Source organism: Vulpes lagopus, chromosome 4, assembly GCF_018345385.1.
Source record: "Vulpes lagopus strain Blue_001 chromosome 4, ASM1834538v1, whole genome shotgun sequence".
Lineage (NCBI taxonomy): Eukaryota > Metazoa > Chordata > Mammalia > Carnivora > Canidae > Vulpes > Vulpes lagopus.
In genome coordinates this window covers 52,716,319-52,733,647 of record NC_054827.1, presented here as the reverse complement: position 1 = coordinate 52,733,647, position 17,329 = coordinate 52,716,319, and the positions used below count along the sequence as shown (strand labels likewise).

The following is a 17,329-nucleotide window of genomic DNA, read 5'->3' as shown; positions in this document are numbered from 1 at the left end:
CCCACTACCAAGCCATTGGACTGGTAAACTCCTGGCTTTCCCCTGAATTCCATATCACAGGACAGGGGACAAACTTTTGTAAAGTTCCACTCAGATAGTGTTAATTTCACTATTCGGCACTTGCTTTTGACCTCAGGCTAGCTCCTTGGAATTTAAGATCCTTGGAATTATCCAGGATTGGGCTTCTTTCATTCTAATCACTTTCTTCCACCCATCAACTCTGACCCTTCCCTTCTCTCCAGAACAACCTAGAAATTCAGTCCTAAAGTTTCTTGGTAATAATAGTTCAGTGACTGCGACCCACCAAGGGCTCTTTTTTCTGTACATCTGCCACAATATATAACTGTTAGCTTTCACCTTTCTCTTTCTTCTCTTTTCTCTCTAAAACTCTTTTCTTCCATTTCTCTCTGCATCCTCTTGCTATGTTTTAAGACAGTCTAGTGCCTGCTGATGATGATTCATCCATTGGTAAGCCTTTACCCTCAGCTAAACCTCAAAAATTTAACTAATCAAGTGAACTGTAATGTATTATTTAATTTGGGGGAACTCCCCCTTATACTTCAGTAGCCCATGGAACAGTGTGGTGACTTCTACTAGCCAGGGATGCAATACCCATGAAAACTACATGATACGTAATGTCTCAAACAAGTTCTTTAGAAAAAAATGTCTAATATTTTAAATTTTTTTAATTGCAGAATAAACTGAAATACAGCCACTTAAAGGCCTAGAAGGTCAGTTCAACAATTACAAAAATGAATTCCTCAGACCTCTGGGATAACTGCTAATGGAGAAAATCTTGCCCCCAAACAATGAGGGGACTCCAGGCCACTATTTACTACTGAAATTCCATTATTTGTTGAAACAAAGAATCTTCTTTGCTTTTGTTTTCAGTTTAGGATGTGTGAGGATAATGAGAATAGAATGTCCTGGAGGGTAAAAGCTGGAAATAACCAAACAGATGGATCTGGTTCTCAAATCCATCCCACCATAAGGGAAATAATGTAGCAAGGTAGCAACTGAGTAAGGAATGTACAGGATGAGGAAACAGATCATCAGCTTCATAGCGCCCACATGAGCTTCAGTCTGAGGATTCCAAAAAATAGTGGTGTTTTTCTGCATCTTCTGTATATGTCTCCTCAAGGAATGTATCAACAAGGAAGCAGAAGTCACATTAATGATAAACTGGAGAACTGAGCGCAAGACCAAAGAGGTCACCAAAGACAAGACACTCCCATGGATGCCACATCCTGTACCATTTCTCTGAGTCACAAATTCAGGAAGGGATGATGTCTGTTTGAGCACAACATACAGGAGAGTGGTGAAGGCAGAAATTAGTACACAGGCTAGCAGCAGCCTGGGGATCTTTGGGGAGAGATTTCGCTTCAGCAGGAGAAATACTGCAAGTTGGAAGTCTGTAATCTTCACGCAGTACAAGGCATTGAGCAAGGTTACAAACCAGAGACTATTAGAGTCCAAAAACATCCAACACGACAGGAAAAAAGTGGATAGGTGCACCGACCTTTCCATTTTTGGAGAGATGAAGAAGTAGATGATGTTGAGTAGAAACAGTCCCAGCATAAGAAATCTGGTGATGCCCAAGCTGAAGAGGATCCAATTAGAAGAGGAGATTCTATGGCTTTTGAGCCAAGTCCTATAACTGACCACTGCAATAAACAGATTTACAATGAGTCCCACAAAATTCAAAATTGCTGAGAAAATAATGGCAGATAAAAAGAATATCTGAAGCATCTTTCCTCATCGAGAACTTAGCAGCTGCGGTGCAGACCCTGGGAACAGGAGAAATACTGCGACATGCAAGTAAGCACCAGGACCCAGCCAGGAAGGACATTCCTTTTCTAATTGTCTCCAGGGTGACAAATGAGCCATTAATGGTATAAGAGCCAGCTGCTTTTCCTGAGATGCAAATCTTCCCAGGATTGCATTACTAGTTCTTCATTCATATCCTATTTTCCTTAGAAATGCCTAGTTAAAACACCCCCAGTGAACCTGGGAGTCCACTCCACCAAGAGAAGGACAGCTGGAGGGAGGAGATGCAGAAGGCTCCAAGGACTTCAAGTGCAAGTGACAGAACTTCAGTCCAGCAATGTCTCTGTCCCTGCTTCACAGTAAACGAAGCTTTTCTCAAGAATAACCCCAGAAGACAGTGGGAATTCCCAGGCTTCATTCCTACCCACTCACCCTCATCCACACATCCATGGAATACTGAAGTCCACCGTCTATCTCCCCTTGTAAGCGGGCGATGCTGCAGCTCTGTTTTCTCCATCTGTCCTTCTTTCCATGCCAACATTACTCTTTCATGCCTGAGCACCTACTGTGATTCACAGTTACAAACAGACCAAGTTCAAGGACGTCTCACTTCCTCAAGAAAGCCTTTTCTCAATGAATGCCATCTATCACGATGATTACTTTGCATTCCCTCTCCAGTCCCATATACAGTTGTGCCATAATCATTTGCTGTGATATGCTTTTGTGTAGAAAAAAATGTCAGCCACTTCTTCACGTGTTTCCTTTTAGATGTGGGTTTATGCTTAGATCACATGGGGCTATTTCTTCTTAGGCATTTAACTGCCAATCAAAGTACTCTGGTACCAAATACATAGTAATGCTTTAGCTATAGTTTTGCATCTCGTCACTTGATTCCTCTGTAATTTCTCACACAGGGAAGGGCACAATATGCTTGGCATATTATATTATCAAAGACTATGAGTGAATGCGAGGATATGGCATCTCTTAACTACTCCAGCAATTGGGGGAACCCAAGGTACAAACCTCTATGCAGCCACATAGAGGTTACCAAATTAGCATCAAAATAAAGCACACACAGTCCTGTTACTTTATATGGGAACAGAAATACAAATAATAAAACAGAAGGTAAGGTATGAATCCCACCAGGTCCAAGAGGGGGAGTAAATTTATGAGGCCCTTTAAGACAGGTGACAGGAAAGCAAGCCTGGAGGGATTCCCTGAGCTGGAGCCCAGTGGCTTACAAAAGCATTTGTATAAAACTAAGGGGCACATGACAGAAGCATGCCCAGATCAGTCAACCAAGCAAACACAGAGGGAATAAGCAAGGCAATGGAAGGGAAGATTATATCACAGCACATAATTCCACTTAATTATTTATAAAATAACTGTTAAAGTAATTAGTTGAAATACTAGAAATATCACATTTAGATAGAATAAATAATATGGAGTAAGATATAAGAATTAAATGTCCTAATGCTCGCTTTGGCAGCACAAATACTAAAAAAAAGAATTAAATGTACCCAAAGGGGTGGGGGAACCCAGTACTGAGCAGCAAGAAAGCCTATTCAGAATGTGATATACAAGGTTGTTGGGTTCTTAATAGCAGGAGACTCTATAATTAAGATGTGACCCTGTTGGCTAGGATCACCAGTGAGGATGCTGGTTCTGCCAGAATTTATTTCTGAAAAGGTCAATATGGAAAAGCATTAACAAAACCCTTTCTCCCTCTCCATGAGAATTTTACCTTCAGTTAAATGTAAATCTTATGGATACTGCTTTGAGCTTCCTTGAGTGTAGTGACTCTTCTGATGTGTGCGTCCTTTTAAGTATTTTTAATGATTTTTATTTATTTATTAGAGAGATTAAGAGAATACGAATGGGGGCAGGGACAAAGAGAGAGGGAGAAGCAGACTCCCCGCTGAGCAGAGAGCCTGACACGGGGCTCCATCCTAGGATCCTGAGATCATGACCTGAGTGGAAGATAGATGCTTAACCAACTGAGCTACCCACCACCCTGATATGTGTGCCCTTTGACTCAATCTTGGCAGTTATGTCTATGAAATTATTACAAGAGAAACTGACACCCTTGGGATATGAAGCTTTTTAAGGCAGTCCCACCCTTACGCAACTGTAGATCTCTTCCTCTTTTACCTCAGCTCTCTGGCTGCAGCAAGGACTCTGCAAAAGAGGAAGGTCTGACACTGCCCTGCTCATAAGCTAGGTGTCCCTGAACTATATCTACCTGAGTAGACCGGTGCCAGAGACCTGGGACAGTCTTGTAAGTCTTACTATTTACTGGAGCCCAAGAAGACCCACTGGTGGGTGCACTGCCGTCATGAGTCCCAACTCTAGATTCATCTGGCAGATCCGTCAGGAAAACTTTAGGGCAAATAGTCAAAGCAAAAGGATAACTTAGCTTATTTGATGAGGCTTTGAAGAATGAGGTCAGTCATGAATAAATGGGAATAACAAACTCTGAGCTGTTTTCGAGAGTATTGATGTTGCTTAGGAGGAATAAAGAAGGAAAATTCCACTTCTTGGGCTGTTTTCAGCGCAATTATCATTCTATTCCCAATAAGGCACCAGGCATCTTAAAACTCAAGTAATCCTCAAACAGTTCTAGAAGGAAGATATGGTTGTCCTTATTTCTAGGTGAGGACAATGAAGATGAGACAAAGTAGGTGGCTGACAAATTTCATAGAAAATCAGCAGCTAAGGTGTAAGGTCTTTCTGAGGCCGAGCTCTTTCCACTTGTTACCCTCATTGATTCATTCATTCAATAAACTGTTATCATCAGCCAGGCACTGTGTCAGGTGCTGGGAAAATAGAAGAATCACCCACAGCACATCTTGCCTTTAAAAAACACAGAGGAACAGGGTGCCTGGGTGGTGTTGTCAGTTAAGGGTCCAACTCTTGGTTTCGGCCCAGGTCCTGATCTCAGGGTTATGAGATTGAGCCCCGCATCCAACTCTGACCTCATTGCAGAGTGTGCTTGGGGTTCTCTCTCCCTCTCTCTTTGTCCCTCTTGCTCATTCTCTCTCTCTCTCCCCCTCTCTCTCTCTCTCTCTAATAAATAAAAAAATCTTAAAGAAAAAAATCACACAGAATAGTGGAGAGACAGACAAAAAGTCAAAGTTCAGTGTTTCTGGTGCTATGTGAAGGGAAAACAAAGTGTGTAAGGAGTGTGCTGAGGCACTTGAGCCTCCTGTCTCAGAGGACTCGACCTGTCTTCGCACTCCACGAGGCTCCATCTCTGGCTGAGTGCACTGGTCACGCAGTGGTGGATCTCAGCAACAGAACAGAGCAGTGCATGTTTGTGGCTGGCACAAAAGGAGACTAGAGACATAGATCATCTGGGCCAGAATCCCTCAGCATATATGAAGCATTTTTTTCAGTGACACAGAGATGAAATACTTGTTTGTGTGTCTTTAGTGCCCACCAGGTGTGATATTTTTGAGAACAGCAACTGGCATCTAGTATAGTACTTGGTGTTAAGTGACTGTCAGATAAATGTCTGAGGTATAAACAAAAGAACCGGAATCAAGATGAACCAGAATCACAAAGGTGTGAGAACTTTATTTATTCCTAGAATATTACAGCAGCATCTGGCAGCTTGGCAGGAACCCCTCCCCTTCTTGAAGAGATCTGCTAGATGGGCAGTAAGGGTACAAACCTGCTAAGCAACCAAAAAAAAAAAGTTCACAAATCACCTCTCTTTGGGTGTGAGTACCCTATTTACCAACAGATGGGTGCTGAGGCTAGACAAAACACACAGAACTCCACTCATGAGCTTCTGAAAAAATATTTTTCAGAGTTAACCTGGAAATACTGGTCTGGTCATCTAGCCAGCTCCACTAAGTCGTGATGACAATTTCATTATAGTGAGATCAACAAAATGCATTCATTTGGCAAACTCCTATGTGCAGAGAAAAAATAAAGTTCTTAATTTAGTCTAAAAGTTATATCATCTTTCTCCTGAGCCCCCAACTACTGGTTGGTGGTAAGTGCTTAATCCAATGAGATAAATATCCTCAGAAAAATGTTTAGTCTCTTTTAGATTTAAAAATTAAAATCTGATATTCTACATATGAGTGAAACCATGATTCTTGTCTTCTCCAATTGACTTACTTCAGTCAGCATAATACCCTCCAGTTCCATCCACATCAATGTAATGGTAGGTATCCGTCCTTTCTGATGGCTGGGTAATATTCCATTGTATATATAGACCACCTCTTCTTTATCCATCCGTCAATGGCTCTTTCCGTAGTTGGCTGTTGTGGACATTGCTGCTATAAACACTGGGGTGCAGATGTCCCATCATCTCACTACATTTGTATCTTTAGGATAAATACCCAGTAGTGCAATTGCTGGTCATAGGGTAGCTCTATTTTTAACTTCGTGAGGAACCTCCACATGGTTTTCCAGAGTGGCTGCAGCAGCCTGCATTCCCACCAACAGTGCAAGAGGGCTCCCCTTTCTCCACATCCTCGCCAGCATTTGTTGTTTCCTGTCTTGTTCATTTTAGCCATTCTCACTGGTGTAAAGTGGTATCTCATTGTGGTTTTGATTTGTATTTCCCTGATAACAAGTCATGTGGAACATTTTTACATTTGATATTTTACATTTTACATTTTTACATTTTACATCCCTTAGTGAAAGGGACCCTGGGGGAGAAGGGGAAACTGAGTGGTGAAAAATTAGAAAGGAAGACAAACCATGAGAGACCCCTAACTCTGGGAGACAACCAGGGGGTTGCGGAAGTGGAGGTGGGTGGAGGGATGAGGTAACTGGGTGGCAGGCATTAGGGAAGGCACATGATAAGATGATCACTGGTGTTATACTATATGTTGGCAAATTAAATTTAAATAAGTTAAATTAAGAACAAGAAATTAAAATCTGAGGCACCATCTCATACCATCCTTCTCCCCTTTAATTAGGGTCCAGGTGTATGGGAAAGGAGGTGGAGATTAATGCTACCTCATGGTGTTAGAGAAATGTCATGTCCACTCTCTCTCTCTCAGTGTCCTTGTCTCCTCAGGCTTCCAGGGAGAGGTCCTTGTCCCCTGGTGGCTGCCTGCCCCCACCTGCATTCAGGGCTGAGTTGGTGCCTGTGTTTTGCTCCCACTAAGGGCAACCTGGGAGCTTTTAAGCAGTCCTCAAAGAGACGGGGAATGAGGACACTCACCTGCCCTCCTTGCTCTCCCTTTTCTCCTTCCCACCATCCCCTGAGGACAGGAAGGAGCAGGCTTTCACTTAGATCATATCCTCCGATACCACCAGCAACAACACACTCCATTGATTCATTGTCATAAGACTAGAACTCCATGAAGCACATTTTTTGGGCTCAACCCTGATAGGCTGATATTTGTTGCATAGTTACTATGCTTTAGTTGCTAAAACAATTTACAACTACATTGTCTTACTTAACCGTCACACCAGTCCTATGAGGTATTTTATAAAATTACATATGTCATAGTAAAGGGAACTGAAGTCAAGATTCAGTAACTTGCCAAGGAGTACACAATCTAAGTGATGAGGTCAGAATTTGAATCCAATGTGTTAGGCTCCAGAAATAACACTATTAGCCCCCACACTACATATTTTTCTAGCCCAGCAAAATATAAAAATACCTGAAAATAACATATAGTTGTCATCTGCAAGTTGTTGGAGTTTTTGAGGTCATTTTTGCCTTCTTAAAACAGAACTTTTTGCAGAATGTCAGACTTTCCTCTCCACCTCTCCAAAGACAAGAAAATCACAAACACAACTTTAAGATCTAGATGGGACTGTTCATCAACTGTTGGAAAACATCAGGGACATTGTTTAAAGCAAAGGACATTTCATTGATAGACACTGAAACTGCCTGAAAAATGTTGGAATGTATTTTTGGGGGGAGTTTTTGTTGTTTGTTCATTTATTTTCATTTATGATCCTTCAAGACCCAAACTACAGCTCAATCTCATTAAGGATCAGGACCTGAGAAATTGGCTCAAGAGGTCAGAAAATACTAAAAATGAGAAGCAGGGCCCTCTGATGGAAAATTGGAAGGTCTCATGAGCTATTATCATAAGCTGCTGCTGATTCATGTGTTAAAACACCAAAAGCAATACACCAGCGATGCACTGAAGAACACATGTGTTTGAGAAAGGCAACCTTGGGAACACAGGAAACCCTGACCTGGAACTATACTCCAAATGCAGGGACAAGGCTCATCCCCAAACTCTGACCCATGGAACTTGCTCACAGTAGGGGGAAAACCATGCTCTGGTCCTTTGCTCATGAAACAACTAGATGTAAGAGTCTTAAGAGATTTTAGTAATGAAAACTAATTCATTGAAAGTAAAACAAAACAAAATGGCCTCTTAGGGTTTCTCAGAACGGGGCCTGAGGTACTAGGTAATTCTTCCTCATGTACTGGGACTCACTGAAGAGCTAGAAGATTAGGTAGGTATTCTCCCTTCTATTTAGAAGACCAGATCCTCTCCAAAATAGCCAAATTTCCCAGCATCATGCCTCTAGCAACAGATGAGACTCCCTTCCTCAGCACTCACCCATTACCCAGACTCATGTCCCCACTCTCACCCCTTTTTTTGTTGTTGTTGTTGTTTTTTGGGGTTCTTTTTTATTGGAGTTCAATTTGCCAACATATAGCATAACACCCAGTGCTCATCCCGCCAAGTGCCCCCCTCAGTGCCCATCACCCAGGCCCCCACCCCCCGCCCACCTCCCCTTCCACTACCCCTCGTTCATTTCCCAGAGTTAGGTGTCTCTCATGTTTTGTCACCCTCACTGATATTTTCACTCATTTTTACTCCCTTCCCTTTATTCCCTTTCACTAATTTTTATATTCCCCAAATGAATGAGACCTTGTCCTTTTCCGATTAATTTATTTCACTCAGCCTAATACCCGCCAGGTCCAACCATGTTGAGGCAAACTCACCCCTAACTTTGATTACTGTGAGCCCATATATGACTAATGTCATAGAATAAAGTCCCATATTTTCCAGGAGCCATCTCCCAAATTTCTCTGGAAGAAGAGACAGGAGGAGTTGGGGATGCCACACATACGAATCTGATTTCATTTACTCACTAGTTGGACTACCACAATACGCTCCCACTCAGAAGTCTCTGTTTCCAACCCACACTCCAGGCTCCAATGAAATGACCAATAGTCATAAGTTCAGCATGTTCACTGCACCATATCTGAATCTGTAGGTTAGGGTAGGATTTAGTGGAGCCACAGTGGGAACAGATGGGAAGGATTCTTCAAAAGTTAGCCAAGGGCACCAAGAAACAAAAACAGCCAAGCCAAAATCTTCAGTAAAATGTTACATTCAATTTTAAGAGAGAAAAAGCCCCACACCTAAGCTGGAAGACAGAATCAGGAATCCAGAAGGTGAGAGTTAAGTGGAGAAGTCGAAGTGACACAAAGTAGGAGCAAGTGTTCAAGAGTGGGTGACAATGAATTCAAGAGTAGGAATCAGGGATGAGGGTTAACAAAGCAGATGTTAATCAAGACAACGTGGATTTCCATAGTTAAGCTTCCCTGAGCTGGAAAGCAGCTTAGATCTGTAATAATTACAAAAGTATCCATTCAGAACCCTTATATTTTAGTGAATTATGAATGACTATTGAATAATTGTTTCAACAGATATCTTTCTGAAAGAGAATTTTATGTCAGAATTAGGAATTTTCAAAAAAAAAAAAAGAATTAGAAATTTTCCTAGTAGCTTCAAGAGATAAGTATCAATTCAAAAACAAACAGTGCAGACCAAAAGACATTTATTCCTGTAACTTTAAAAATGAATACATAAATCCCAGAACAATCCCCAAATTAATTTCTGGTTACATATGACCAAATGCCAAGAAGTATGGTGATCCTTAGTGCTATGTCAAAATACCACTCATTCTACACAATCACAATAATAATAGTAATAGTGTTTACTCCACCTGGGACTCTAAGCACTTTTCATCTGGTAACTCACTCACTGCTTCCAGCAACCCTATCAACAACATACTATTAATATTCCCACTTTACAAATGAAGAACAATGAAATAGAGAAAAGTGAAGAAATTGCCCTAAAGTCGCCCAGTTTGGGCAGCCCAGGTGGCTCAGCGATTTAGCGCCACCTTAGGCCCAGGTTGTGATCCTGGAGACCTGGGATTGAGTCCCACGTCAGGCTCCCCTGCATGGAGCCTGCTTCTCTCTCTGCCTGTGTCTCTGCCTTTCTCTCTCTCTCTCTCTCATTCTGTGTCCCTCATGAATAAATAAAATATTTTTAAAATTTTTTTTAAAAATTAATAAAGTTAACCAGTTCACAGGGGCCAGAACAGGGGCCAGAACCCAGGCTACCTGTCTTTAGGCCCCAGATTCACAGCCATGATGCTCTATACCTGACAGCCCCATTAGTGACAGAAATCTAGATTCAGATTTTCCATGGATCTTACTTAACATACATTCATGAGTTTGAGAATTCTTCACGATCATAAATAATAATATTCTCATTGACTTCTGTACATTGTTTAATGATAGGAAATAAATTAATGTCTATGTAACTGTATTAAAAGAAGATGTACTGAATTTATAAAAAACTGCTTATATTATTTAAAAAAAACTCTCAAGTTTTAAAGTTCATATGCATCTTGGTTAGTTTAAAAAAAAAAACTGGGGATCCGTGGGTGGCTCAGTGGTTTAGCACCTGCCTTCAACCTGGGGCATAATCCTGGAGTCCCAGGATCAAGTCCCACATCAGGCTCCCTGCATGGACCCTCTCTCTCTCTTTCTCTCTCTCTGTCTCATGAATAAATAAAATCTTTAAAAAAAAAAAAACTGCTTGGACTTTTGCCCAATCTAAAAAATAAAAAATTACTTGGCGATTTACTTGAGCCAAATGACAAAGGAATGCCAGGACAACTGAATAAAATGACTACCACCAGACTGGACAGGAGCCTAAGCCAAGGGTCTTGATTCTCATTCCACTGCTTCTGTCCTCACACAGTGGATATGTGAAAACCAGTCTCCTGTGGGAACTGCTCTTACTGCACAATTCACTGTGAGCCACAATACCAGCCACATCTAGTGAGGGCTCAACACCATACACTATGCCTCCTGAGTCTCTAATACCCTATGAAGCCTGTGTCACAGTCCACATCTTAAAATAAGGGAAGGAGGATCTGAGAGAAAATGGAAGTAACTCACCAAAGACCAAAAGTGTTGGAAATGGACAGAACCAGAATTCAAACCCAAGTCTGTGGAACTGCAATGCTTTTGCTCTTTCCCTCAGGCCCATTACACTGTTTTATTTACATCAGCTCGTCACTGCCAGTATAAACTTTAAGTTAAAGCTAGTAATCAGCTCATGATGTTGACAGCTATTAAAATACAACCCCACATCTATACAGTGAGTGTTCTTACTATACTGACATTTTTCAGGGACTGTTTAACTCTCTCCAAAACCACCATGCAAAGAGAAGCCATGAGACATGACCCCAGTGGAACAAGGCAATGTAGTAGGGTCTCTCTGCTACTAGTGTCACAGGACGAGTGCCACAGAAGGGTCAGGAAGAGCCATGTAGTCTTAAGCCAGGCAGAAGGACTCCCAAGCTCCTGCCGGTGCCCTCTGTCACTTTATGGGGCAAAAGGTCTCTTGAATCCAGGCTTCAGATAACCAGGCTCACAGCACAGCATCTCCGTAAACATCTGCTTCAGCTTACTGTTTCCCAGAATGATAATGAATGAGTGGCTGGCAGGGTAAAACATTGTAACTACTTCTCCAACTCTCTTAACCATCTCAGTTCCTGGTATGAAATAACTGGATGATGTAATTAAAAAGGCAAGAAAGTAAAGCAGGAAGAGAAAGAGGAAAGAGACGATGATTTTGATGGCTCTCTGGTGGGCCTCCGTGCTCAGATCTCTGGAGCTGGTGCCACTGTGCTTCATCTGCTGTGTGTGCCTCCCCAGGGAGAAGATGAGCAGAAAGTAGGAGGCCAGAGAAACAATTAGGGGAGGGAGGTTCCACAGAGTCCCAAGAACATGGGCCACTTTATAGTCATTTCTCTTCTTTCTAAAGTGCTCGGTCACATTCCCTGTACCAGCAATTCCACTGAGAATAGAATTGATCTTAAATTCACGGACCAGAGACATGGCACTGGCACACGATAAGAGCAGTGCACCCAAAATCATCTGTACGACCACTCTGGAAACTCTCCACTTGAGCCAGAGGAATGTCGGATGGGAGAAACTGGCAATTTTCAGGCAGTAGAGGACACTGAGACAGGTGGCAAGCCAAATGCTCAGGTGGTTCGTAAATGTCCAGAAAATATCAATAATTTCCATTACCGTCCCTTCCTCATGTACTTTGGAAAAGAAGACCATTAAAACACCATCAACCAAGAGAATCCACAGCAGAACAATCCTGGAGAGGGCCAGGTTAGTGATGATAACGTCAGACAAAGAGACTGTCTTGTTCTTGAACCAGCTGCTGCCATTGACCAACACTATGAAACCATTCCCCAGCATCCCCAGAATGAACTGAGTGACAGACAGAACCAGGAACACGGATTTCCCCAGCCCTGACATGTCTGCTGCTAGGCAGACCTTGACCTTGCTCTTTCTATTGCTGTACAATCTCCTTGCTTACTTGAAATTTCTCCCTGCAAATCTGTCACCTCTACCTGCTGCTTCACTGTACCTGCCTCTTGTCTCGGCCCAATTTAGTCTGTTGTCGAGCACAGTTTAGTGAACTCTCTCGGGAGCTTTCTGATTAGTCTGTCCTCTTCACAGATGACATGGACTGTCACATGCCATCTCTGACCTAAACTCGGCGGCTCTGTGCCAAAATGCAAATGGAACAGTATCCAATGTCACACGGAGAAGGAAGAGATCTGACTCACAAAGAAGGTGAGGATTTGCACTCGATTCCAAAGGGAAGAGGGTTCTGAGCCACCCAGGACAGAAGGGTGCATCACCCGGAGAGGCCTACAGAATCACTCTGAAGAGTGAAGGGTCTTATTCCTGGGGAGGAGGACTCAGGGACACACACACAGAAGCGGGGAGATGAGAATTCCAGCAGAAGGCACTGTCAGAGTCACCCCTGGAGGGAGGTTTAAGTGAATTAAACAGAAAATGTCCAGGGCCACTGGTCCTGGGTTAGAATTAAAAGGTATGCCCCTTAGGGTATGGCTTACATGAGGGGGCTCCACGTCCTTCCCTAGTGGGCCATATCATCAGAAATTCTTAACTAGCTGAGTATCTGAATGATAATGATAACAGATTATATAAGCTATTCGAAATGTCAATCTTCAGAGTGCATGACCACCGTATCAGTAGTTCAGGCGGACTCACAGCAATCACACACAGACCACCTCTCCAACCAAAAAAGCCTTATTTATGTAAAACAGTGCTTTACAAATTTTGACTACAGCCAACAGTAATACCTTTCGTATTTTTTTTATATATCACTATATATTTGCATAGTGTATAGACATATTATCCTGGGAACACATACATAAGGGTCACAAAACGGTATTTCCCCTTTCTAGATGTGTGGCAGTCTGATATTTTCCATCCTGTTCTATTTCTTTCAGTACTGCCTGCATATCACAAACTTGAATTTACAACCTATGAATGAGTTGTGATAAATACCATTTGAAAACACTAATCTGAAGGATGGAGAGAGAATCGACGCCATTAAGATACAGAGCAGATGGTTTAGCGACACCACCCAAATAACAGAGGGATGTGCCTTCAGGTCCCCTCAAAAGGACCCCACAGTAGCAGGTGATAAATCTGCACAAACACTACAGTCTCTTCTGGAGACATGCCAAGGAGCCAGGTGAACCTCATCAGTCTTGGCATTAGGTGGTGTTCAATATGATTACAGAGCACTACAGAGAACACTCTGGCATAAACACAGTCCTCCTTAATCACTCTCAGCTTTCTCGAGCTAACTTTACAACCTGGCCAAATGCTCCTGGACTCTGTGCTACAGAATTAGAATAAGGCAGGTTCCAGCTGTCTCTGGGAGTCCTTTAACAGAACCTTGGCCCCAGTTGTAGGGCTGATCCCACCACCTACCACTGACATTGTTCAGGTCTTTTTCATGGCTTCGGTTCTCTAGATGCACAATTTTTTTTCTCATAACACCTTTTATATCCCCTCATGAGAAGAAATACGCCAGTTAGATTCCTTTACCCAGATACCAGAATTATCCAATGAGAAGAAACTTTAGGATATATAGCATATCAGACTTTATTTCACATGCCACTTATGTTTGATCATACTGGGTTTTTTTTTTTTTTAAGGTTTTATTTATTTATTCATGAGAGGCAGAGACATAAGTTGAGGGAGAAGCAGGCTCTCTGTGGGAAGCCTGATGCAGGACTCAATCCCGGGATCCCAGGATCATGACCTGAGCCGAAGGCAGACACTCAACCACTGAGCCACCCAGGTGCCCCTGATCATACTGTTTTACTAATTCTATTATTTCCACTTCTTCCAAAATTGGAATGTTTACCTTTTTATAAGTCGATGTGGAGGAGGGTTAACTATAATTTCAGGATTAACTATAATTTTTGTTTCTTAGTTTTTATTCTTTCCCAGGATGGTGTGTTCCCATGCATACCACATTAGCTGGTGGTTAGAGTTCATTTCAGAGTTTAAAAGACATTGTTGGAAAAAAAGAAAAAAAAGGCATTTTTGGATAATAGCATTATCATTGCTATTATTCCATCAGGTACCAGTAATATGAATTATGAGCCCATACTGGTACCATTCCCACCTCTTAGCATAAATACTACAACTATCGTACTATAACTAATATCATAGCATTAACAACGGCTGCTTCTAAAATGTACAATCATCATCCTCCACTGAAACAGCCACACATATTCAAGTCCAACTCTATAAAATGTGCATCTTTAAACATGGTTTGTTAGGGATCAATGTCATAGCCAATGTACTGAATCTTTGGATCTTTCATCCCCGGCTGCAGATATCTAGAAAGACTACTGAGAGATCACGCTCTTGCTCTCAACCAGTCTTCTGAGTAAAAGACCAAAGGAAGTGTATCAGTCAGGGCGTCCAAAGGAAACAATTGGCACAAACTGGGTAACTCCAGAATGGTGTTAAAGCGAAATTATTTTAAAAAGTGAGCACAGAGAATCGGGAAACCGTAAACAGCTAGTGCAGTGTCCCAGGGCTAGGAACCGCGGGGCACCACACCACCATACCACTCTGAGAAACAGATGGCTACGTGGAGGGGACCTCCCGAGATGTTCCAGTTTAGGAGACCCCAAAGAAAGTATGCTGAGAGAATGAACCTCAAAACACAGGCCAGCAGACTAACAAGATGCTGCACTGTCATCTTCCTCCCCTTCATTATTCAGGCGCTTTCTCCACAGGGACTTAGGCTTCATGGTCCAGGTCTCTGCATCATTCCTGCTCTGATGTTAGCAAGACAACTGTGTTGACAAGCATCAGCAGTACACTCAGATTGACAGCAAGACAAGTCACAAATAACATCCCTTTCTATCAACTGCAGGTCCACTAATCTGAAAAATGCAGAAGGAAGTCAGCACAGTTGGGTATATAGGCCAGAGATCGACCTACAATCGAGTGGAGTGCAGGCTTCTGGTCCCTTAAAATCCTGGCCAGGAGAGTACACAAAGGCAAGCTGTAAGTCTGAGGAAGTGCGCATCTCATCGAGTCCTGAAGGCCCACTCTTAAACCATATACGCATGTTTACATCCTCTATGTGGCTGATCTGTACAAGCGCATCTTACCAACCTTGGTCTTGGGCTGCATACAACCCCACTACAGAACACGGAGCATACGGCCCACTCCAAACGAGCACAGGTTGCATTTATCACCTTCCGTTCCACCCCCTAAACTGATAAAACTTTGTTTTACAAAAAAAAGAGTCTACTATCCAGATGTTTTCAATATCATGCTGACATACCAGCTGCAGGCTGTGTAGGCACTATCCTGTCATGTTACCCAAAAAAATGTTCCTCCAGTCTTTTCCTACCAGACACTGGGGACAGGGACAGTCCTCCAGAATGTCTTTGCTCTACACCCCCACCCCCCACCCCTGTGCTGAGTGTGCTAAGTATTCAAGGTCCTGACCACCCTTGGTCCCGGGGCTATTTTGTGCAGGAAGCAACCAGAAAGGAGGAAGTCTTGTGCCTTCCAGGCTTGTTTACTGCTTGCCATGAAAGCAGTGAGTTCTCCAGGATCAGTGTATCTCTCCATAATGAAATCCATCTGGGCCCTGTGCATTGCCCCTGGGGACTCACAGGACAAAGGGAACTCATCCAAACATGCTGGTGTTCATGCTGCTTGTTGTGCTGCCGGTAATATGATCATTTGTCTCTGATCCAGAGGTTTCATGTCTTCTGCTAGCTTCCAGAAGTAGTTGTCAGGCTAACTTACTAGCTTGTCAACTGGGTAGAATCAAATCTCAAATCCAATACCAACAACCTCAGTTTGGTCACCACTGTTTTCAATAGCCTATTCTAGTTAGTTTCCTATTTTCTCCCTCAAACCCATAAGCCCCACCTATAGTCCACTCTATACTGTGGGGCCTGGGATTCTATAAACCATTTCCCAGATGCCCTTTCCAGATGTCTTGCTGTTAGTATCTGCCAGTAGGAAAACTGGCAGATGAAAAGGAAGAAAATCCCGCCTCTCACTCCAACAGGGTGTCACTTGGTGGCAGTTCCTTTGATTGAGGAAAGATGGATGGATGCAGACTCCAGGAACACTGTTGCCAGCCTGGCCAAGGCAATGGCTCTTCAACACAACAGAAAAACCATAATCACTTCCCCAGCAATGCAGCCACAGGTGCAACCTCATAGGCTCCAGCCCAGGGATATCAGCAGTTTCTGTTCTCTGGGTATATAACCCTTTCCTTTTGCGCTCTGGCAGTGCCCTCCCTCCTCCTTTTTCCTCTTCCCACACTTCTGTAAACAACCTTTTACATTAAATTCCCTCTGTCTGAAATACCTATACTGGATTCCACTTTCCTGCCTGGACTCTGAACAATACAGCCCTTCCACCTACTCTTGGCTTGAAATTTTAGTTGTCTCCTAATTTCAAAAAAGATATAACACACATCTTTCTCTTTCACATTCTCCTGTGAAATGAGAATTTCTGAGGGGTTCTGAGGTTTTTTCACAAGAAGAAAAAGAAATTCATCTAACCTGTGCCATTTTCATACTGCCATTGAGTTTTTAATACATATTATTTTCATTATTTTAACTCACCCTATGTTGATAAGTCCAAAATGCACACCTTCATGCCACACCACTCTTCTGAGCTCTATACTCCCGTATCCACCGACCCGTCTAACTTCTTTACTTGGCTCTATCACGGCCATCTCAAATGTAACGTGTCCAAAACAAAACCCTTAACTTATTTCATTTTATTTTTTTTCTTATTTTCATTTTAAAAGAACTATCTCTTACCCTCAATCTTCCCTATTTCAGCAAATAGTAACATCATCAATCCAGTGGCTTAAATCAAGCACCACCTAAGAATTTGATTCTCCCTTTCCTATAATCC

The 17,329-nt window shown here is 42.5% G+C and overlaps 2 protein-coding genes across 2 annotated transcripts; both read right to left on the bottom strand.

Annotated features, from left to right (window-relative positions):
• Nucleotides 1-849: 849 nt before the first annotated feature.
• Nucleotides 850-1,749, bottom strand: TAS2R4 (taste 2 receptor member 4). The gene has a single exon (XM_041751809.1). It carries the CDS (start codon nt 1,747-1,749, stop codon nt 850-852), a length of 900 nt encoding a protein of 299 aa, XP_041607743.1.
• A 9,463-nt stretch (nt 1,750-11,212) lies between these two features.
• TAS2R3 (taste 2 receptor member 3) lies at nt 11,213-14,068 on the bottom strand. The gene has a single exon (XM_041751806.1). The coding sequence runs from the start codon at nt 12,344-12,346 to the stop codon at nt 11,396-11,398; it is 951 nt and encodes a 316-aa protein (XP_041607740.1). The 5' UTR covers nt 12,347-14,068; the 3' UTR covers nt 11,213-11,395.
• Between the last annotated feature and the right edge of the window lie 3,261 nt (nt 14,069-17,329).